The sequence below is a fragment of the Triplophysa rosa genome, linkage group LG17, assembly GCF_024868665.1.
Source record: "Triplophysa rosa linkage group LG17, Trosa_1v2, whole genome shotgun sequence".
NCBI lineage: Eukaryota > Metazoa > Chordata > Actinopteri > Cypriniformes > Nemacheilidae > Triplophysa > Triplophysa rosa.
This window is the reverse complement of record NC_079906.1, coordinates 8,124,891-8,149,447: the sequence shown is the minus strand read 5'-3', so window position 1 is coordinate 8,149,447 and position 24,557 is coordinate 8,124,891. Positions and strand designations below refer to the sequence as shown.

At 37.4% G+C, this 24,557-nt stretch overlaps 1 protein-coding gene across 1 annotated transcript; it reads right to left on the bottom strand.

Annotated features, from left to right (window-relative positions):
• Nucleotides 1-1,521: 1,521 nt before the first annotated feature.
• Nucleotides 1,522-24,464, bottom strand: dok2 (docking protein 2). Its single transcript, XM_057355790.1, has 6 exons — nt 24,351-24,464; nt 20,427-20,558; nt 19,639-19,806; nt 14,422-14,524; nt 4,335-4,510; nt 1,522-3,838 (listed from the first exon to the last, which is right to left on the bottom strand). The coding sequence occupies exons 1-6, from the start codon at nt 24,408-24,410 to the stop codon at nt 2,834-2,836; spliced, it is 1,644 nt and encodes a 547-aa protein (XP_057211773.1). The 5' UTR covers nt 24,411-24,464; the 3' UTR covers nt 1,522-2,833.
• Nucleotides 24,465-24,557: the final 93 nt, after the last annotated feature.

The window sequence follows — 24,557 nt, the reverse complement described above, 5'->3', positions numbered from 1 at the left end:
AAGACAATGCCGGCTTCTGTTTGCAGCTGTTAAAACAGAGGCGAATACTCCACAAATGAAAGAATGACACAGTTCCTTCCTTCAGCACAACAACAGAGAAGCCACAAAATATATAGACTAGTGTGAACTGTAACAAGAGTCTCTGTGCATTTCCACATTTACATCCTGTTAGCGAGCAAAATTTAGATTCATGTCGACTCGGATTCAAAACACATTGGCAATGCACCAAATTACAGCAACTGTGGTTCTGCCCCCCCCACCTTCCATTTCTTTACCACCTTACTTTCCACATGACCTCATTTGCATAACATTTTCTCACACTCTATCGTTCTCCCCTCCAGGTGTGTGTTGTCTGCAGGAAGTAAAGAATTCTTTCTTCAAACCGTAAGGGTGCATTTTGAGCAAATAACTAATTTAGCTTAAATATACTGTGGAGTCCAGTGTGTCTATTCTGCATATTTCTAATGTATTACAATTGTATATATTACAAATTATAGTATCTATTTTTTATATGAAACAGTAGTAATGCCTCACACATACAGTGCTTTGCCATGTATGGTGCTTACTGGGTACATTGTAAAAAAATTATACGTGATATTTACAAAAAAATATGGTAACAATATTACACAAAATATTTTTAAAAGGAACCTTGGGTATAGAGAGAGGTATGGCTTAGGGATGATCATTTCGGTTAATTTCCCTAACCGAGAACCGACACTCGTTATCCGAACATTAACTGTTAACCGATAAGATTCTAATAATAAACTGGAATTAAAAAAATACATGCTGTGTCTCATTTCGAAGGCTGCGTCCTCCGGAGGTCGCGTTTGTCCGCCGCATACGCCTTCGCATGTGACATCCGGAGGACGCAGACTTCGAAATGAGAACACAGCTACAGTTGACGAGGGTCTGTGACACATTAAATATACAAACATTTTTTTCACAGATTTATTTTAACATGCAAACAGCAGCATAATGATTACATCAACAACAGCACCTGCATTCACATATTATCACATTTTCACGAACCTGCAGCGTTTTGGACAATGGAGAAAAACTAAAATAATATATAAATCCAAAGCATAAAATAAACAGGCAAGAAAAAAATGAATTAATGAACAAAATATGACAAAACGAAAACACAGAAGAACCGGAAAAGTTTATATCCGTCAGAAAGTTTTTTCATCAAATAAAAATAGCATGCCTACCTCAATCCAAAGCTTGGAGTTTTTATTTAATAAAGTAACATGTTTACGTGTTGTGGTGACAGTCTGAAGCTTGTTGACAATTAGACACCCTTTCAGATGGCACGGATGTCCAGCGAATGTAGAGATAACGCCTCGGGAAGCACGTCACATTTGCTTTCCACCAGCCAGTCTTAGCTAAACATATATAAATGCGATCTCCTATACCACCCACAATATAAACATTATTTTTTACTTATTCATATTTCAATATTTTGTTTAAAATGGGAAAATTAAATAATGAACGTATGAAATAATGAACAATGCGTGTTTTTTCAACCATGAGCTACAGTAAGTTTTTTTGCAAACAGTTGCAAATGTCACCAACCGGGGGAGCAAAGACGCTGCAAAGCAAGGAGGCGCACATATTATGTTCATTAGGAAAGGTTAGGCTAATAGGCAAAAACTCTGAATAATCTATTTGAGTCTAATATGACTCATCTAAGGCCAGTTTCAGAAATGTAAGCCTTATTTTTATAGCCTTGATCACTAATATTTTACAGTATAAATGCGTCTGATGCAAACTTAACGGGTTTGTATTAAGGGTGGTGTGCATAATAGACTGTCTACTAGAGGTCTGCATTACTGCGGCTCTCCCCGAATTCTTGCGGAGATGGATTAAATTTTCGTTGCCTATAAAATAGCCAACTCCCGACATCCTTCTAACAGATCACAAGTACAGCCTGATCTGAGGACTGCATGTGCATGTGCTGCGTGGGACAAAAATCATTCTTAAGCAAATAGCGGGTGAACTCAACCCAACTTTTTTACAGTTTTCACAAAGCAGCTGTACGTGAAACATGATACCTACAAGCAATCCATAACATGTATAGAAAGAAAGAAAGAAAGTAAAAAATGAAGAGCAAAGTGACACAGACACAACGCACAAGCACAGAAGCAAGCACATACGCTCACAACACAGACTCACCGAACACACCCTCATGCACAACACACAGACAGGCACGTTGAAAGAATAAAAACTCGGGCGAGAAATTTGCCTTGTGCGAAAATAACGTACTATTCCCGCGAGTAATAAACGTAAGTCTGGCAAAGCGCAAGCTCTATACATTACCATAGCCTATACATAGGCTATATACACAATCTGTGTATTTACTGCGGTCATGTACAGAGCTGAATGACTGTAGCTGCTTTGCAACGTCTTTGCTCCGCCTGTTGGTGACATTTGCAACTGTTTGCAAAAAACGTACTGTAGCTCTAGGTTGAAAAAAAACAGGTATTATTCATTATTTCATATATTCATTATTTAATTTTCCCAGTTTAAACAAAATATAGAAAAAGTTAATATTTCTACTTTTTTAAAAAACGTTTTTCCTTTTTTATTTTGTGTTAAGTTTGTGTAAAGTTTTTCCATTTTCCGTTTTTTATTTGAAAACGGATATGTAATGAACGGATATTGTGAGATAATAGTATGGGCCCATATGAATTTCAGTTCAGCCTCAGGTCACAGCTGTTGGAGAACAGTAAAGCAGTATTGTCCATTCTTCTCATTATCTGATTAAATATTTGCATTCACTCACTCTCTCATATTTCTCCTCAGTTATCATAACAGAATGGTTCTAAAGCAGTCTTTAGTTATTCTTTTGTATTACTTTCACCATGATATTATCATACGGTGAACTGTCCTCCTCCTCATTGTCCTGCTCTGGCAGCAAGGCCCTCCTTGGAGGTTTGGGAACGGCATAGTCATCCACACTAGCGTTGTACGGATACTCGTGACCGCTTGGATCCATTACCGTACCCAGCATCTTCCAGGCATGACCTTTGACCTCCTCTGGTTCATCATAGAGTGACGGATGACCACCTGGGGTCATAGCACAACCCTCAGGTTCATCATAGATGTGCTCCACTCTTTTGTAAGAGGTCGGGCGAGAATGGCTTTTATGCGTGTAACGGGTTCTAATGGCAGTTTCATCTATACTGTCGTACAGCGGTTCTGTGTTTTCTGGAACTTTTTTTTTTTCGTTTTCAGAACCTGGCTCTACTAAAGTTGGTGGCGGGTTAGATGCTGCCAAAATGTCCGCCATGACGTTTTTGGAAATGCTGTCAAAGGGCAAAGAGTAGTCAGAATCCTCAGGGTTGGAGCATGTGGAACGTCTGTCCTTCGGTTCTCTCCTCTCCCCGGGACTGCCCCGATCCAGAGCTGGCGCCATGGCGCGGGAATAAGTCTCCTCTTCGGTGTTGACCAAGGGGCAACTTCTAAAGTTCTTGACCTGGCTTTTACGTGGTGGAGGTCTGGAGTCCAGGTTCAGACTCTTAACACCAGTTAGAAGTTTTTCTGATGGGGCTTCAAGTTTTGAGGGCTGGGGGTTTTGTTGTTGTTTGGGCATCTCCCTGACTTGATGTTCGGACACCATACTGTAGACGCTGGAGTCGTCCACGGTAGCTTTCAAGCAAGGAACAGAGGGCACAGGCTCTCGCTCTGCACCCGACACCTGCTTTTGAGGTAAAGTGGCTCTGTGCACATTGATGGCAGCCTCCACGGATTGAAAAATAGAGTTTCCCTGCTTTGTGTCGAACTCAAAGTTACCCTCCCCTGAGTCACATCTTCGGCCAGCTTCGAAGGAGAATGTTGCCTGTTTGTGCAAGAGTTAATGACAATGTAATTAGTAGTAAAAGAATACTAAATTCATTTATGAATTTTGAAATACAAAATTTCATTAAAAAGTAGCAATAAAAAAATTAACTGGTTGACTGTCCATTATATAAATTGTGTAATTTTACTTTAAAAATACTGTAAAATGCATGTTTTTTTAATAAGAAGCATGAATTACTTATATTTTCATGGATATTATATTATTTACAAGAATGTGCATTACATTTACAGTAAAACAGATGCCACTTTATATTTTGCAATGAAAACAATTCCTGAAAGTTATTTACAAAGTTACTGAAAGTAATATATATATATATATATATATAAACTAATATACATTAGAATGTGTTGCATAAATTATAACAAATATTTTATAAACTTTTTAACAGATTTTTTGCAGCGACAGTAGAAATCATAGAACTGGGACACTGTATAAGGGATTAAATCAATGGTTGCAGATCACAAGATCGTCGTACCTTGTCACGTCCGAACCTCCGGAGGAATCTGTAGGGCCAGGAATACAAAACCTCTCCAGTTTTAGGGTCTTTCAGAAGAAGGCTATCAAGATCTGTCCGCAACAACAGTGAACCTTTCAGTCCACATCTCTCAGAAGCCTCTGTGCGTCTCACTGTTACCTTGAAGTCTTTCATAGCTGAAGACAACAGAGAGTAAAAGCTTTAGATTAACAATGTTTGAAAAGAACAAATAGACAACTATCAACCAGATTAACACAAGGACTGAAATGTTCTCAGATGAAAAAAGAATAGTGCATTCTGTACACTTGTGGGCTTAGATGTCCTCTTGTGCCATCTATCATTGTTATTTAAAAGAGAAGAAAATTAACAAACATCAACATTTTTATTATAAAGCACATCATTGGTACTGTAACAATCAATAATGTCACTCAAGAACAAAAATGAAAACATGCTACTAACTGTAATAATTCAAGGATAAATTCACCCAAAAATGAAAATTCTGTCATCATTTACTGACCCTCAAATTGTTCGAAAGCTGTATAAGTGTTGTTGTTGTTTCAATTTAAGTGAAGTTGTGCACATTATAATTGGTATTTCCCACAAGTGCACACGGTTGCGCGCACACGGCTGAAAGAAAGCATCTCATTAGTTGTTCTCTGTGTAGAAAGGTCAAAACCTCATTCGTAGCGGCTGTGCAGAGTGAACTCTGTGGCTCAGCAAGATTTGGTTGGTTTTCAGTGGGTTCGTATGTTGGCGGGCTTGCCATGCAGATTTTCTGCAAGAGACATGACTGTTCAAATTCCATAAATGTCCTAAGGTGCTTCACCTTTTCTAATGCTATTCGAACCAAAAAATAACCTAATAAAACTAATCGTGTGGGGTATGACTTTGCACACATTTAATGCTAATGTGGAGCTTTAAAAAGTTACAAAATTAAAAATCCCAGACTTGTTACGTAATATACAGAAAACTTCTGATAAAAAAGTGTGACCCAGAAAATGTTCATCGCAGTCAACGCAACAAAGAATTGTATATCTGTAGTTAAAAATACCCTTGAAATTATCCATAGTATGTAATTAAAACCAATACTTATATATGCATATTTAAAGGAGAGCTTATACTTCAATAATTCGTGAAATATCCCAGGAAAGCCATCACAGTTTGGTCAAGTGCACAAGACTGTCTCTATTCTGCATGCATTCGTTATGCCATTGTTTTAGGCACCACCACAATACCAAAAATGGGAGCGAGACAGAGAAAGAAACAGCCATGTGGTTTGGAGGTATCTTTTCCGTTTGAAGCATGTGGCTATTCCAGCCGCAGTAAAACTTCTTCGAGGAAGTGTGCCTTCGCAAAGACAATGCCGGCTTCTGTTTGCAGCTGTTAAAACAGAGGCGAATACTCCACAAATGAAAGAATGACACAGTTCCTTCCTTCAGCACAACAACAGAGAAGCCACAAAATATATAGACTAGTGTGAACTGTAACAAGAGTCTCTGTGCATTTCCACATTTACATCCTGTTAGTGAGCAAAATTTAGATTCATGTCGACTCGGATTCAAAACACATTGGCAATGCACCAAATTACAGCAACTGTGGTTCTGCCCCCCCCACCTTCCATTTCTTTACCACCTTACTTTCCACATGACCTCATTTGCATAACATTTTCTCACACTCTATCGTTCTCCCCTCCAGGTGTGTGTTGTCTGCAGGAAGTAAAGAATTCTTTCTTCAAACCGTAAGGGTGCATTTTGAGCAAATAACTAATTTAGCTTAAATATACTGTGGAGTCCAGTGTGTCTATTCTGCATATTTCTAATGTATTACAATTGTATATATTACAAATTATAGTATCTATTTTTTATATGAAACAGTAGTAATGCCTCACACATACAGTGCTTTGCCATGTATGGTGCTTACTGGGTACATTGTAAAAAAATTATACGTGATATTTACAAAAAAATATGGTAACAATATTACACAAAATATTTTTAAAAGGAACCTTGGGTATAGAGAGAGGTATGGCTTAGGGATGATCATTTCGGTTAATTTCCCTAACCGAGAACCGACACTCGTTATCCGAACATTAACCGTTAACCGATAAGATTCTAATAATAAACTGGAATTAAAAAAATACATGCTGTGTCTCATTTCGAAGGCTGCGTCCTCCGGAGGTCGCGTTTGTCTGCCGCATACGCCTTCGCATGTGACATCCGGAGGACGCAGACTTCGAAATGAGACACAGCTACAGTTGACGAGGGTCTGTGACACGTTAAAGAGTACATTCCTCGAGATCATAAAAAATACATTTCATGAAGTGTTTAATTTTGCCGTGTTTGAATGTAAGCAATCTGCCAAGTTGTAAATCCGAAGGTGAACGAATAACAAAGTTATTAGCTTATAAAAAAGGTAATCGACTCTGAATCACGCGAACAAGCCATGACCTGTCCGAATCTTTAACCACAATGTACCTACGTCACTAGAAAAATCCCCGCCTACTGACTGCGAAAACTTAACTCTCTCCTCCCCAAACACTGTACTAGCTCGTTCGTGACGTGTGCATCATGTCTAAGAGAAGCTGTGTTCTATGTAGTGAAACTAAGTCAGTCTTATTTTCACTACCAAAGGAAGAACTTCTGAGGAAAAATGGTTACTATTTATTTTTCAAACGACACCAAAGGAGTATAAACCGAACGTTTTACTTTGCGCGCGTCATTTTACCGAAGATTGCTTCACCAATCTTGGCGCCTTTACTGCAGGATACATTAAACGTCTTTCCTTAAAAGATGTTGCAATACCAACTTTATTTGGACCTGTAAGCTCCACCGAATCACAACCTGTAAGTGTGACTCTTTATTTTTGTCTTTACTTAAAATTAAATTTGTGTGACGTTATCTCATGTCTGTGTTTAGCTAACGTTACCGTTATTTTTGGGGTTGTTACTGTTTGTTTACCTAACGTTAGCTATAAACTCGTTGCGCTAATGTAAGTGTTCAACCATATTAACTCGCAAAGTCTTTATTTCAAGAACTGCGTGGTGTACTATAGTTATAATAACATCTGAAGATACGAACACCGTACACTGTATGCCGTGATAACTAACTGTTACAAGAGAAGTGTCTAAAACAGTCCTTTTTCTTACTGGCATCTGTATAAGGATTAAAGAATGATTCGTCAGACTCGGGCTCGAACTGGTAAGGTAAAATCGACGCCATCTCTCTCTATACACTGTTAATATCCAACCACCTGCAAACCGTAATACAGCAGTAATGATAGGCGGTCCATTTGCGACACATGCTGAACGCGTTTGACCAATCACAGCAGACTAGACCATTTGACCAATCACAGCAGACTAGACCATCTGACCATCACAGCAGACTACACTATCTGACCAATCAGATCAGACTACGCTGGCGGAAAGGCGGAGATTACACAGANTGAATCGCGGAACGAATCATTTGAGAGTCAGTCAAGAAGTAAGGTAATAAAAACTGCTTATTATTACGAAATAATAGTATTTTTACATCATGTATGTACATAAACTTGTTGTCGGACACTCCATAAACCAAAATAAGCCCTTAAAAATATTGAGGAATGTACTCTTTAAATATACAAACATTTTTTTTCACAGATTTATTTTATCATGCAAACAGCAGCATAACGATTACATCAGGGGAAGCGCGTCACATTTGCTTTCCACCAGCCAATCTTAGCTAAACATATATAAATGCGATCTCCTATACCACCCGCAATACAAACATTATTTTTTACTTATTCATATTTCACATTCGTATTTTTACGTCACGTCTAAAAGAAGGCAGTGAAACCACCGGTCGCGCCGTTTTCTTCTCCAAAGCGCACGGGCAGCCGGCATCCTTGAGTTTATGTAAAGGATAAATTGATGGCTAGCACCGAAATTCCCTTGCAGTAGCTCCGCTATTAGCTTTGCTGAGCCGTAGACACGCCGGGAAGACAGAGAATGTCACAGCACATTGTGAGTGCGATTGTCCCGTGTCTACATTTAAAACAAAGAACTTGGGCAAGGCTGCCAGTGGCACTCCGTTTGGAGGAGTAAAGCCCTGACAAAGGTGGCCTCAACAATCAGATGAATTACACGTGTCCTGTTTCGTCAAGTGATTTGCGTGATCGGATTTTAATCGGTCTCGAAAACGTTTCGGAGGGCATTTACACCTAGTCGCACGTCTGCACGCTCCGTGAGTTAATGCTTAGCATGTTTTTCTTTCACCATACAGAAAACTAAAAACATGTACGATTTAATAGTCATTTAAAAACGTATTATTAAATTATTTTTATTGTTATATTATTAATATTATTAAACTTAAAATAAACATACCTTTTAAATCGTTTAACTGATAGTATTAACCGGTCAAAATTTTAACGATCAGTTAACGGTTAAACTGTCAATATGAGCATCCCTATATGGCTTACTATATTAACAATGGCATTGACTTTATAAATTTGAAATTAAAAAACGGTGTAAATGTCACAGTATTCATAAACTTAAAATTGAAAAATTGTTAAAAAAATTACTTGGAGGCCGCCTTTTTTGCGTCAAAATCCGTGACGTCAAATGGTTGCAACCTAAACCAGGGCTGCGTTCAGCCCCTACAAAATGTTGCAAAGCGTGTTTTAAACGGAAACTGTGGTGCGATTAGACGCCCTGTTGTGATGACGCAAGAGTTTAACTATGGCAGCTGAGAAGGCCATTCTTTGAGTTCTTTTTGAATAATTTTCGGAGCCTGATGAAATCGGTATAAATATGCTTTTAATACTGCAAAATACATGTCTTCTAATATCTTCAGTTGTTGCGTATACCGAGCTGCAGCGGACACATTTAAACGACTTGACTTGAACCCATTGTGCGAGCTGTCTCTTTAATACCGCGTGGGTTATATACATGTTGCTGCTGATTGGGCCGACATTCTTGATACACCCACCAAACAAGAGAAAACGTATCTCAAACCCTGTTGCACACCGTTGCAAACTGTTTAAACGTGTCGTTGCAAAACGTTGCGCACCGGTTTGAGCATGAACATGCCCCTGTTCTCTTTCGCTACAGCGAAGCACACACTTTTTCCATATATAACAGTAAAATATGATACGTCAAACATAAGATCATATATATATAAATACACAGGGACAGTAGGTGGCGGTATGTCCTCTTGACACAAGCCAGCCTGCCTGCCATGATAGAAGAATGCGTTCAGTAAGCGTCTAGTAAACATGCATTAAATCATAGCTTTAAATGACCGTTTTTAAGACAGTTAAGACTATCATCCACCATTATCGTATACATTATACATTATGAGAATATACTGATAAACACAATGATCACAATGATGCTTGCAGTTTGGTTATTTATTCTGTATTAGAGCACACGTGAATATTAGCCCCGTTAACTAATGACAGAGAGAGAGAGAAGACAATAACGTTAGGCTGATGAAATCAACATCAAAAAGTCAAAATTTGGATAAAATGCATCTTATTAATGCTAAAAACATCGTGTATATATTAAATTCGAAATGATTTTGCTTATTTATATGTATGTTTGTATTGTTTCTGACCAACAAAATGAAAATGTATGAAAATACACCAAATAGCGTCTTTATTTTCTTTCTTTAGTATTTTAGCATTGTTTATATATATATATATATTATTATTTTTTTACCTGCAGCACCTTATATTTACTGAAGAACTGATTAGTGTGTCTGTGTTTAATTTGGCTGCCTAGCTGTGCCTGCAACCATTTTACGTCATCGAAAAAGAACATGGCGGCCTCCTTAGGTTAAAATGAGTATTACATTTTTTTAAAGAATTGAAAGTATTTGATGTGTTTCTAACGACAAATGCTAGTAGTGTAAGGCTATTACAACTTATTAAGCCATACATCTCTCTATACGCTGGGTTCCCTTTAAGTATTTTTAAAGATTATTTTTAATGCAATATTCCATGAATAAATCAAGTAAAATTACCTAAACTAATAAAGCACGTCACATGATAAACTTTCTTTCTTTCTCTTTCATTTTATTGTAAAGCACATAAAATAACACCCTTTTTTACAAAAATTACTCTCCTACTGCTGTCGCATACAAAGCATGCTGGGAACTCCAAATCCACTGCTCAGTTAGTGACATTAACAAAAATAATTAATGTAGTCCCAACACAAAATAATTAAGTAAAGATTGTTTATACAAGTTTAAGTGGGTTGAACATAATAAAATTAAGTTGAATTCACTCAATAATTTGTGCATTTACAATTCTGAGATTTTTTCCACAATTTTAACTCAAATATGGTTAAAAAATAATAGAGTAAAGTTTACTCAATTCATTTCATGAAATCTACCATGACTCAATCATTTTTTACAGTGTGCATCTGTTAAAGAGCCCATCATTGGGAAAATGTCACCTTATTATTATTGTGCACAAATATCAGAATCAGTCTTCTAATTCATACGTTTCAAAAAACATCTGAAGCAAATGAGCAAACTCTCCAAAAAATTGCATTACCCTCTCCACAGATGCCCATTGGTGTGTGATATGATGATATTTTTAGTGTTTTAACATGTAAAACTGCGCATAGATTGCAGTGTATCATCATCTGGATTATTGAATGTTCACAGTATGATGCTTTCTTCAGATTCAGTGATCTGTACACCAATTCTCAGTCCCATTGGAACAATATCGCTAGCCTTACTGTGTTAGAAAAGCAATACTATGGCTTTATCAGCTGAGGTGAAGGATTTCCTGTGGCATCAGGTTTGCTAACAGAATGTCAGTAGGCGGTGACCACTGACTAAGTATAAAGTTAATCTGAGAAACTTTCCCAACCTCCTCTTAGAAAATATAATCGGTTTATCGGTTATACTGTAAATTAAATATCAAATAAATTGTTATATTATAACCAAACACAGACCACAAATTAACTTTGGGCCAGGCACGTGTCCGACGAAACCATCTATAGTCATTAGAGATAGAAAGATGCATTTATATCACAAAAGTATTAGGGCCCTATTTCACGATCTAAGTGCATGGTCTAAAGCTCACCGCGCAGGTGCACTCAGGGCGTGTCCGAATCCACTTTTGCTAGTTTAATATGGCATTATTATAATGACAAATGTCGCGAGCGCATTATTACAAGGCGAGAGCGCATTCTTGTCATACGAGCGCGCGAATCTCTCCGCTCGCACGCCGATTTCCTTTGCTCGTGCACAAAACTGGACGCGCGCTTTCAATTATACGCTGCTCTCTTATGAATTTTCTCTCCTCTCGCTCAGTGAGCGTGTGGGCACTCAGAATGAGTGCCGTGCGTCCACGAATCCTTTGGTACTCTTGCTCTCGAGAGGTCCTCCTGCGTGTTCCAGGCATTATAGGCTGTCAAAAGTAGTCAACCAATCAGGGATAGGCTTCCACGGCGGGCCAATGAAAACGCGACCTTTTACATGGCATCTTATTGGTTGAAAGTGACTCGACGTTTTCAACGAAGCTAGATGGATCCACCACGTTCTCAGGTAACAATATTAATATATTTGATGCAACATTATTAGTCAAATGTGTATTAGAAATGAACGGGGCATTAGGATGCTTTGTAGGCTACATATAAACGTCAGTTTAACTACCATGTTATTCAGACAAAACAGGTCAACACCCTCAAGTTCATGTGGTCCTCATGCATGTCCTACACTAAACATAGTATTGTTAAAATAGTACTATATTGATTACCGAACAATTTAGATTGGTGTCTTAAGTTAGCTTTATTCTAAAATAATATTTACTACAAGTAACGGTACATATCAAAACAATAATAGCACTGGAGCATTTGGAAAATCATATAATATTCTATACCTATTTGGTTATGCATTTAATGCGTTTGCAGACAGACACTGTAAGTGTTCTGCATTCAGTGTTCCAGAAGTTCAGGGCATAAAACTGAACTTCTATGCAATATACCAAACGCTCCCTTACCGTTCGTTTATAATATACATTTGATTAATAATGTTGCATCAAATATATTAAAATTGTTACCTGAGAACGTGGTGGATCCAGAGGCGTATTAAGACCTCATGGTGCCCCCCATCCACCCACCTACCCACACGCAAGAATCCACTCATTAAAAGATTTATATATTAAACGATTTTATAAGAATGAAACTCAGCAATTTACAATGTACTATTTTACAAGAATTACACATTAACATGACACTTTTGTAGAAAAGAACACGAAAAACAACTCTTTTCATCAAGCATTTTTAACAATTAGGCCTACTGTAGTTAAGAGGTCGCGTTTTCATTGGCCCGACGTGGAAGCCTATCCCTGATTGGTTGACTACTTTTGACAGCCTATAATGCCTGGAACACACAGGAGGACCTCTCGAGAGCAAGAGTACCAAAGGATTCGTGGACGCACGGAACGCATTTTGAGTGCGCACACGCTCACTGAGCGAGAGGAGAGAAAATTCACAAGAGAGCAGCGTATAGTTGAAAGCGCGCATCCAGTTTTGTGCACGAGCAAAGGAAATCGGCGTGCGAGCGGAGAGATTCGCGCGCTCGTATGACAAGAATGCGCTCTCGCCTTGTAATAATGCGCTCGCGACATTTGTCATTATAATAACGCCATAGTTTAACAACAGGAAAACGGTTGGCGCGCCCGGCGCATGGTCTAAACGAGTTGTCCAGATTCTCTTAATGAGTCATGGGTGTGTTTTGGGCAAAACGTGCAGTACACCAATCAGAGTCTCATCTCCCATTCCCTTTAAGAGCCAGTTCGCTAGTCACACAGCAAAGATCATGGGTTAGAAACACAGAAAACAAACATGCCGATAAGAAATTTAATATAACACCCTGTCTACATCGGGCACGGCACGGCGCGATGCGACACAACAAAAGACAATAAAACGCATTAGAACCCATTATAGTTTTAAATTTTGTCCAAACTGGATGCGGCATAAGGCGATAATCCCATTAGAACAAGCCGTGCATCATGTCGCGTCGCATCCGGTGTAGAAACGGTGTAAGAATGAGCACTTCATTTTAATCCTGTTCTACATGTATTAAATGCATATAAAAGCAATAAGCAATAAATATATCATCATATATATATATATATATACAGTATATGTGCAATTCCTATCCATGTATTATTTTTCAGCTGTCATGTGTGCATTAGCCACAGTGTCTGCTGAAAACTTTGTCTTTACCAATTTATAGGCATTATAATTTTTCGTGTTTCTTTCTACAAAAACCCGATCTGGCTCTTTAAGATGCTAAGAATGCACTTGTCAATGCATATGTCCAGCTATAACACTGCTCTCCATCATTTGATCATCATTTATATGAATCACTGCTACCATGATCACAGGAAAATGTAAATCACAAGAACTTAATTTACCCCATACCTTCATGCTATGCTAATGTGAATCTATAATTCTGATCTACATAGAAAGTAGCAGTGTCTTTTTAAACCACAACAGGACGGTTGGTGAATAAGCGCAGGTTTGCGCACTAAAATACTGTGCAGTGCAATGAGTTGGTGTAACCGTTGAGGTCATTCGTCCTGAGTCGGCTGATTCATCCCACGCCTAACCGAAAAGCTACTCGAAAAGAAGCGTTGAATTTTGAAAAGATCCCAAATTTCTCTTTTAAAATCTCACATATCTGCAAGTGTTTTTATAAAATAAGAGATTGGTGTTAAGAAGGTCAGAGCGATTAGTGAATTATCTTGATGAACAGCAGGATGTTGCGCATTTATGCAGATTGGTGGACACTTGTCTGACATCTTTTCCACCACAAGAACACAAAGATATGCCACAATTTTCCACTACGTAGTAGCAAAATGAAGAAGTTTGTTCCACATTCTCAGCAGTAGCAGAACCACAAGTGTCAAGCAAGTAAAATAAGCGGTAACTGAGCGGTTAATGAATGTTCTTTTTTTGGCTCTATTTTATGTGTGTATTATAAAGAGTCTCTTTGACCTTTTACAGGATAAACACCAACCAGTCAGTTCCACATGCTTCTTTTGTGACTGATGTATTCACATTTGTTGCAATGGAATTTTCAATTTTGTGTCTTACCGGTTTCTCTGCTGCAGTAAAGGGTGTTGTCCGCCATCGTGACATCATCAGATTCAGCTTGTAAACTGTTTCCTCTCACTGCTCCCTTCTCTGACCAGCTCATCTGTATCATAACAAACACACTGCAGTTTTGTAAAGACACAAAAACATTCACAATTACACCTGCAGTAAGATCAAGGCACCGGTTGCAATAAAATTTTCTTTTTTCAAATGAACACAACACACAACAGAATCTGTAAATAAGATAAATAAGACTTAACAATTCAAACTTACTTACTCTTACAGGAACAAATGGACAATATAAAAAAAAAACAAGACCACTGTCAGAAATGACAGACCCTGGATTGTTGTATGCAATTTTGGATGCATAATTTTTCCCCGATTTCAGAAAAACTGGTAATAAATCTACTTACAATAAAAGATCACAATTAGAGTTGAGATCTTTTGACGTTTGAGTCATGAGGTAACAACCTTGAAACACCAAGAATGGGCATCTGGATGATTTTGTTTTGGACATTTTTGCCTTACAACAACAAAGTGATGCCAGAACTCAGGTGGGACAAAAACCTCCAAAAGCACATCCATACATCATAAAAGTCACCAATATGACTCCGGTAGGTTAATAAATGTCTTGTGAAGCAGAACAATACGTTTAAAAAGTTAGTTAATAAAGCACACATATGAAAACTAGTCAAGACAAGACAACTATTGAGATTTGATGTGCTGCCATACTTGAATTTACTTGCCTTCAATTTTTACATGAATGCAACGTGACAATCATCAAATTTATAGTTTATAGTTTTTTTAAACTTAAATTTAATATTTTAAAATTAAATAATTTAAAATTAATAGTTCTCTCCCACAAATGTAAAGTTTGAAAGAAAAGAGAAAGGAAGTCATTTTCACTTCAGATGGCATGAGGGTGACTTTTTATTTTCCAATGAACTGTTTCTTTAAATAGTTCTGCCAGAAATGAAAATTCTGTCATCATTTACTCACTCTCAAGTGGTTCCAAACGTGTCTAAAGTTTATTGCTCTATTGAACACAAAGAAAGATATTTGGAAGAATATTTGTAACCAAACAGTTCTGAGACACTCTTGACTATTATAGTAAGGAAAAATACTACTATGGTAGTCTAAAGTGCCCCAGAAAGTGAGGATAAGTAAGGGGCGATCCAAACTTAGCATCTAAAACCACGCAAAAAATGCGGGCACTCTGAAAAGTTGAACTATTTCCATCTCGATGCTGCGCTAACGCGCCTACAAAAATGTGCGTGCCGCACCATTTGCACGTCACGACCACATCGCACCCAATTTGCATGCGCCTGCAGCTTGTCTACATTCATAATAACAAATTTGCAAGCGCAAAAGACACGAAATGTGAATCGCCCCTGAATGGTGACAGAATTTTCATTTTTGTGTGAACTATCCCTTTAATGCATTGTCATCATAACAATTGAGGGATTTGCAAAGGCCCCGTATTACTACGGTGAGCAACAGTCCTGATTTACCTGGAACAGTAGTTTCATAAGGTTTAAAATGTTAAAACTGGTCCCGGTTTTATCAGTTAGGCTAAAGGAGTTAAAAATATCCTCCAAGTTCTTCTCAAAAGAAAGAAATTCCAAGTAAGCTTTTTTTTGGAAATGCATCCTGTTGTCAATTAGCTGCTCACTGTCATCCTTTCAGTACACAGCCGAATAAAACGCGTGTTCTACGACAGGTTGAAATACAGCTAGTCCAAAATAACTCTGTATTTCTTACACGTGAGTGTTCTGCTGTCACATAAATATTCATTTTCCTTTGCCCGCAGAGGTAAATCGGACAATACAGATCGCAAAGCACCGCACAAAAACAGTGGGGTCACTCACTGGATCTTCTTCAACCTCGTGTAAAGTCACAATGAATTTACATTGACTCATGGCCAGGGCTGAGCAAGACCGAGGTTCTGCCAGTTGCGACTGCCTGATGAGATGTTACATATACATCTCTAGCATCCATTTAGGTTACTTGTTTCTTTCCTTTATTTAAATTATTGCTGTCACCCACAATGCAAAAAACACCATTAGAACCATCAGATAGAAACACACACTTCCCCACAGACTGCTTTTCTATACATATGCTATACAGTAACATTTCTGACAAAACTCATTGGAAATAAAAGCTCTTCTCTGCACTCACATTAACAAGAGCAGGATTAGAATGCTCACACACAGTGAGTCACAGCATCAAAGCACAAATACTTGCAGGTTTCTGATCAGCCTCAAGAGACATTTTACGGCTGCTGATGTGACAAGAAACGGTGGCAAGTCGCTGTAATTCAAATCCTTTGCCTCATGTCTGTAAGTAAAAATTTTAGTATGAGGTTGACAAGCTGCACTCAGAAATGATTTTACGATACTGTTCACTTTATTTAAACAATTCATTTTGTTTTAAAACCATTGTATTAGGTTTTATTTTCAAACACAATTGCATTGTGTTAAACGGACCAAAAGCAGTAATGCTTTGGCCTAACTAAATGTTTACATTTTAAATTAACATGTTTCAATCAAGTAGATCAAAATAATATTTGATGCTTGTTCAATTAACTTAAATAAATCAAGTTAACACAACATTTTTTTTATACTGTATATAAAAAAGCAAGTACGGGTATGCTGTAAGTGTAACAAAACCAACTTCTGGCTAACTCCTAACAATAAGAGCTATGTTTATCTTATTTAGTGTGTGTTAAAAATAACAGCTATGTCAGAAAATATCTTACCTTAAAGAGTACATTCCTCGAGATCATAAAAAATACATTTCAAGTGTTTAATTTTGCCGTGTTTGAATGTAAGCAATCTGCCAAGTTGTAAATCCGAAGGTGAACGAATAACAAAGTTATTAGCTTATAAAAAAGGTAATCGACTCTGAATCACTCGAACAAGTCATGACCTGTCCGAATCTTTAACCACAATGTACCTACGTCACTAGAAATAATCCCCGCCTACTGACTGCGAAAACTTAACTCTCTCCTCCCCAAACACTGTACTAGCTCGTTCGTGACGTGTGCATCATGTCTAAGAGAAGCTGTGTTCTATGTAGTGAAACTAAGTCAGTCTTATTTTCACTACCAAAGGAAGAACTTCTGAGGAAAAAATGGTTACTATTTATTTTTCAAACGACACCAAAGGAGTATAAACCGAATGTTTTACTTTGCGCGCGTCATTTTACCTAAGATTGCTTCATCAATCTTGGCGCCTTTACTGCAGGATACATTAAACGTCTTTCCTTAAAAGATGTTGCAATACCAACTTTATTTGGACCTGTAAGCTCCACCGAATCACAACCTGTAAGTGTGACTCTTTATTTTTGTCTTTACTTAAAATTAAATTTGTGTGACGTTATCTCATGTCTGTGTTTAGCTAACGTTACCGTTATTTTTGGGGTTGTTACTGTTTGTTTACCTAACGGTAGCTATAAACTCGTTGCGCTAATGTAAGTGTTCAACCATATTAACTCGCAAAGTCTTTATTTCAAGAACTGCGTGGTGTACTATAGTTATAATAACATCTGAAGATACGAACACCGTACACTGTATGCCGTGATAACTAACTGTTACAAGAGAAGTGTCTAAAACAGTCCTTTTTCTTACTGGCATCTGTATAAGGATTAAAGAATGATTCGTCAGACTCGGGCTCGAACTGGTAAGGTAAAATCGACGCCATCTCTCTCTATACACTGTTAATATCCAACCACCTGCAAACCGTAATACAGCAGTAATGATAGGCGGTCCATTTGCGACACATGCTGAACGCGTTTGACCAATCACAGCAGACTAGACCATCTGACCAATCACAGCAGACTACACTATCTGACCAATCAGATCAGACTACGCTGGCGGAAAGGCGGAGATTACACAGATGAATCGCGGAACGAATCATTTGAGAGTCAGTCAAGAAGTAAGGTAATAAAAACTGCTTATTATTACGAAATAATAGTATTTTTACATCATGTATGTACATAAACTTGTTGTCGGACACTCCATAAACCAAAATAAGCCCTTAAAAATATTGAGGAATGTACTCTTTAAAGTTATGGCAAAGGACAGAAGCAAGTTTTAGAGTACAAACATGATGTTGCCGCGATTACGAAATGGCCTGGAAACTTGAACATAAGCGTTATAGACTGTTGCAATGTGTCAGAGGACGTGTTAGGCCATAACAGTTCAAAAAAGAAACATTTGTGGTTTAAAATTCAGCGTGCAAATTTTGGGCTGAAGTCAAAACCTTAAAGGTAAAATATATCTTGTCACCAAGGTTTCTACATAAAATCATCCTACATAATGTAAAGAACATTCTGTAAAAATACACCTAAATATACCTTAATATCTTTCATATTAACAGAGTAATGCCATGTCAATGATTGAAATCATAGTAAAATTAATGACTGAAATCAAACTTTGATGTTTGTTATCTCAGAATTACATTAAAGGGAGAGTTCACCCGAAAAATAAAAATGCTGTCATAATTTACTCACCTTTGAATTGTTCCAAACCTGTATAAATGTCTTCTTTTGGTTGAACACAGAGAAAGATAACAGTTCTTGGACCCCATTGACTTCCATGGTAGGAAAAATTACTTTATGATTTTTTTGTTCTGTCGAATACAACAGAAGATATTTTGAAGAATGTAGGAAAGCAAACATTTCCGGTGCACTTTTGACTACAATTGTTATTTTTCCTACTATGGTAGTCAATGGGGTCCAAGAACTGTTTGGTTACAAGCATTCGTCCAAATATCTTTCTCTGTGTTCAACCAAACAAAGAAATTTATACAGATTTGGAACAACTAGTGAGTAATTCATGACAGAATCTTCATTTTTGGGTGAACTGTCCCTTTAAGACTTTTGCCTGGTTTTCACAGAGAGGTTGACCAATAAGCTCATAAGTTACTCTTAAAATGTATTTTTATTCATTTTTATCAATTTTCCTTAGCATTCTGGTTGGACGGAAAATAGACAGCACATAAAAACTGTCCAAAAATTATAAACATATTTCAAAAATATTGCATAAACTTTGTATAAGATCCAAAGATGTTTATGTTTGTCTATCCATGTTAGCCATGCCAAAAACAACTTGCATGACATCAAACTCAACGTGTACAACATTTCCAATAGGAATTGACCTCCCTCAAAGTCATTGCACAGTATATTAAATGGAAACATTCCCTCAGTGTTAATTACCGGAAAAGCGATTTCACACAGTTTCTGCATCCAATCCTCCAGTTCAGCTGTCTCGACAGCAAAAACAAACGTCTTTTCTGTCGTCTCGACCAAAAACGGTCCGCAGTCCCGTGGACAGCCTTCCACATCAGCATCTGACACTCGAATGCAGTCGTTTAACTTTATCACCTGCAATGACATAAAACTCAAGAATTACTGTTTCATAAATGTTTGGTGTTCTGCAATTCATGTGCATTGAGAGTATGTCAACAATCAGCCATCAAATGCTTAAATTCAAACTTCTTGAACATCCCAGATACTCTGTGTTTATGTAATAAAGCGTTCAAACATTTTGATGAGGTGAATCGGTTTTATTAACATCCACCATAGGTACTATCTGCTTCAAACACACTTCAAGCTTATCCAGATTTGTCATTTGGGTGGGTTGACATTTGAGCATGTTTTTTTACAGAACTGATCCTCATCCGCACAAATTTATTTCTGAAGGTGGCATTTTCTGTGATAATGTTTCGTATGCCTGTTCCTTTTTCTTGGGGAGGTGTTTTTCTCTCAAGCATACAAAAAAGTTATAATTCATAGCTGCAGTGGGAAGAAATTAAATAACACTTGCTGCAAAATGTTTGTGCACATCTTCCCACACATAGCCTCCCGTTTGTGCCGGACCCCCTGCCGAGTGTGATTGTTGGTGTGCCGTGACAGATCAAGGAATGACAAGGTACGGATCGTAATTCTTATGTTCACAGCACAGGGGAAATCTGAGCGGCCCTATTTGTTGCGTTCATCCTCACCTTTTTGTTTTCCTGCTTGCGGTTGGCTCTTTCAATGGTGTTCCCAGTTCCATCTTTAAACTCGAAGAACTCGAGACGAGAGATGGAACACGAGCTTTCTCTGTACAGCACGGACCAGACCTTTCGCCATTTCTGAAACGGAGACAAACAAGATGAATGGGAGAAAGAAGTTTGCTGGACTGTTACAAAGGTTGAGAGGAAAACATGTCAATTCCAGCAATATTGTTATTGATGTTATAGTTTACTGAACGAAAATGGCACAACTAAGTAAAGTTTTAAGGTCAGTGTTGTCAGTCAAATGGTTAGCTTTTCTTTGACCTTAAAATGGGAAGTGGTCAAAATGCATATGCGAAGTGGCAAAAATACTCAGAGTGTGTGTTCCCACAGTTATAAAGGCACATTTTACACAGTCTGTTCTAGAATTTTACACCAACGGTTTTAAAATTTGTAGTAAGAAGACAAGTAGTTTAACTTCAGCTCTCGGCTTTTGATTTCCACCATCCTGTTTCAAATCATGTTCACAAAGCATATTAGATGTTCATTGAGATAATGAGATGTTAATATTGGTTAAAAGAGCATGAACATGGGCCATTTAAAGGGATAGTTCACCCAAAAATGATAATTTACTCACTCTCAGGTTTTTCCAAACTTGTATAAATTTCTTTGTTCTGCTAAACACAAAGGAAGATATTTGGAAGAATGTCAGTAACCAAACATTCATAGTTGTATGAATTATTGTTTATTTATCATTGGTCGATGTAACTCTGGCGCATGATGGGCAGCTCAAACACAGAGCGGGAGCAGACGGACGCTTGTGAGTCCCTCCCTCCCTCTCGCTCCCTCTCTTCCGACGAGCAGCGTGCAAATTAAGTTTCTTATGTATTTCTGCACTTGAACCGCTGTTTAAAGCTGTTGTTATTGCTGTAAAGTGCTAATTCAACATGCGTCTGCATCTACTCGAGGTTAAATCAATGAAGCGTACTTTGACAAGAGCTGCTGCAGTAAAGTGTATGTCTCTGTTTGTTATATACACACTGTAATCCTGAACAGTACAACTCATTAAAATGAGTTAACTGTACTCAAAACTGAAATAGTTCTGTTTACTTAAAACTTTAAAGTGTCCCAGATAGCAAGCAACCATTGAATATATTTTTTAAAAAGGTTCCAATTTAACCAGACTACCATTATGGTGATCAGTGTTTGCTTTAGTTGGGCTCTTGACTACTCACTAGTAGAACATTTGCTTAGCTTCTCTTTAACTGCTGAAACAGTGTGTTAAAACACGTTTGTTTGGGCTAAAATGCAAAGAAATCCGGTAGCTGATTTCAATTGGTGATCATTAAGAATCACTGATAAAGAGTGTGTTGTGTTATTACTTTGTAAACTGATTTATATTACAGATTAGTGTTATGACATATCCTCAGAGACAAATTAAATATGCTTAAAAACCTTTTAACTAATAAATAAATTAGACATGATCAGATCATAATCATGAATCTAAACCAGTGGTCTCAAACTCAATTCCTGGAGGGCGGCAGCTCTGCACAGTTTAGCTCCAACCCTAATCAAACACATCTGATTTATCTAATCAAGGTCTTTAGGATTACTAGAAACCTCTAAACAGGTGTGGGTTGGAATTGGTTGGAGCTAAACTGTGCAGAGCTGCGGCCCTCCAGAAATTGAGTTTGAGACCACTGACTAAACAATGGTGACAATCAACAAAATAAAACTTCATGCTGCAATGCATGCTGGGTAACATCAAAGTACAAAACTCATTATTCCCAGCATGCATTGCAGTTGTTTATCTGAATTTGTTTGATGATTGTCACCATTGTTGAGGTTTGTGTGATGAGTGTTGATGAAGTGTGTCAGTAAAACGTTCTTAATTTTGACACAATCCTTGTGCGTTTATGAACTGAAACATTCTAATCAGTAAGAAAAGGATCAAACTCATTTAACAGCTTCTGTACTTTATTAATAATTGACATTAGGAAATCTACTCCAAACTGACCTTTTAAAGATCTATTTCTCGTCAATGCGCAACACACACAAGCACTGACAGAGAAGTTAACTTAACAGAAGCCAAGAGTCAAGAGCCCAACTAAAGCAAACGCTGATCACCATAATGGTAATCACTTGCTAATATTTTTTTAGTAAAGTGAAACCTATTATAATAAGTTAACTTAAGTACTGATTTTGAGTCAGCAGTACTTAATTATATTTGATCAGTAAGTTCAGCCAACAATTATTATTGAGTTCAACTAACTTAAAATTAAAACACTACTTTACTTATAAAAATATTGATCGGTAATAGTAATCGTAGTAAATAGTAAATAGTAATCGGTTTCCTCATATTTTTTAAGTAAAGTCAACTTATTGCATTTCACAGTTTGTCAGAGCAGTTGATGTTACTAATTATTAAAGTTCAGTCTACTTAGAATTTAGTGCAATGCCCTTTAATATGCTGGATGAGCTGAACATTTTAAGTTCTCTTTACTCAAATATCAAATACACATTACTTAACTTTTTTAAGGTAATCGGTTACCTCAAAATGTTTAAGTACACTCAACTTGACTGGCTTTACAGTGCAGCTGTTCTCTTGATGTTTAAGTATACGTATATTTATTTATCTTCTGTGTTAAATATTCTTTTCACATTGTTTGTCTTTAATATAATTTTGTAGTCTTTCTGCAAGTGCCCACAAAGTTAATAAATCCCCCTTAAGAGTAATTTACAGAGCCCTGTTTACAGTTCATTAAAGTGTTTTGTGTCCACTATTACTGCTGACTAACTTGGAAAACATTGAAAAAACATGTTCAGTAGTTTGAAAACACCTGGTAAATAAAAAAGTGTTTGTAATACAGTATTAATAATAGCCGACATTAGAATTGGAGGACTAGGTGTAAAGAGGAAGATTCACAGCTCTACTACTAATTTAAGTGTTTATTCATATGATTTTCTATGGGGGTCATTAGGTGGTCCTTGGAAGAACTAATTTTATTAAAGGTGGTACTTGACATGAAAAGTTTGAGAACTGCTCTACTGCAATCCCATAGCGGTAGCGACAATATTATCAGTGGCATTAATCAAAATGAGGCAAAAAAAGGTTTTAGATGAGAATATGAACATATCTGGATCTCATTTATAGTTCATGACACTGCGAGCGAGTTAATATGATGCATGAATCTCTCTCCTATTGTAAATGGTCCACAAATACAGTATTTGCCAACAAACATGTGGCTCAAATTAAGCAAAGTGAAAGCTGCTAATTGAAATGTATAGGCAGGGCTTAACAAGCTCAACACCAGTGTACAATGCACAAGTCATCTCTCAAAGACATATTTATTATTTTCTTAATATTATTTGCCAGTGAACTGCAATAAAAGGCACATTAAACGCACACAAATACACCATATCATTCACTGATAATTCTTCAGTTCTGGATGTTCATGCAAACACGGCAGATAACAATTCAATATTTTCCCAAGTGGGGTAATACATATTTACAACTTTTATGCCTGGCTCTTGTTTTTGTTGTTTTTCTCTCCATCCTTCTAGCTGTCTGTCTGCAATATGATTTGTTCTGCAATTTGACAAAGTAGTACACAGAAATGTGCTCCACAGAAAACACAGTAGTAGTGTTTTTCAAATGTACATTTTGTGACTTTCACATCAGTCTTCGCATGTTTACACAATGATAAAACAAGTTTTCGTGGATGTCATTGCTTTCTGATTATTAAAGTAATGTAGTGTCTGCATAATACAGTGAGACCATCGATTTTAACCCTCTGGTTATAGCACTGCCTTTTGTGTGCTATGACAAGTTACCGATAAACAATTCTCAAACAATAAACATGATTTTAACATATCTTGAAGTTAACATAACCTGAAGCCACTTGGCGAGTAAAGCATGTTCTGTCCTACCTTCCCAAACCTCTGCTGCTGTAAATACAGTAAACCCCGTTTTCGAATGTCCTCCTCCATTTCACTGTACGTCTCCGAATCGACTCCAAGAGACTGTTGCGTCTAGTGTATCATAGTACTTCTGCTGAATGTGCTTGTGACGACAACACAAGCTCTCCAAGTTCCGCCATTTGTACTTCCTGTAGAGCCCAAAAGAGTTCACACATT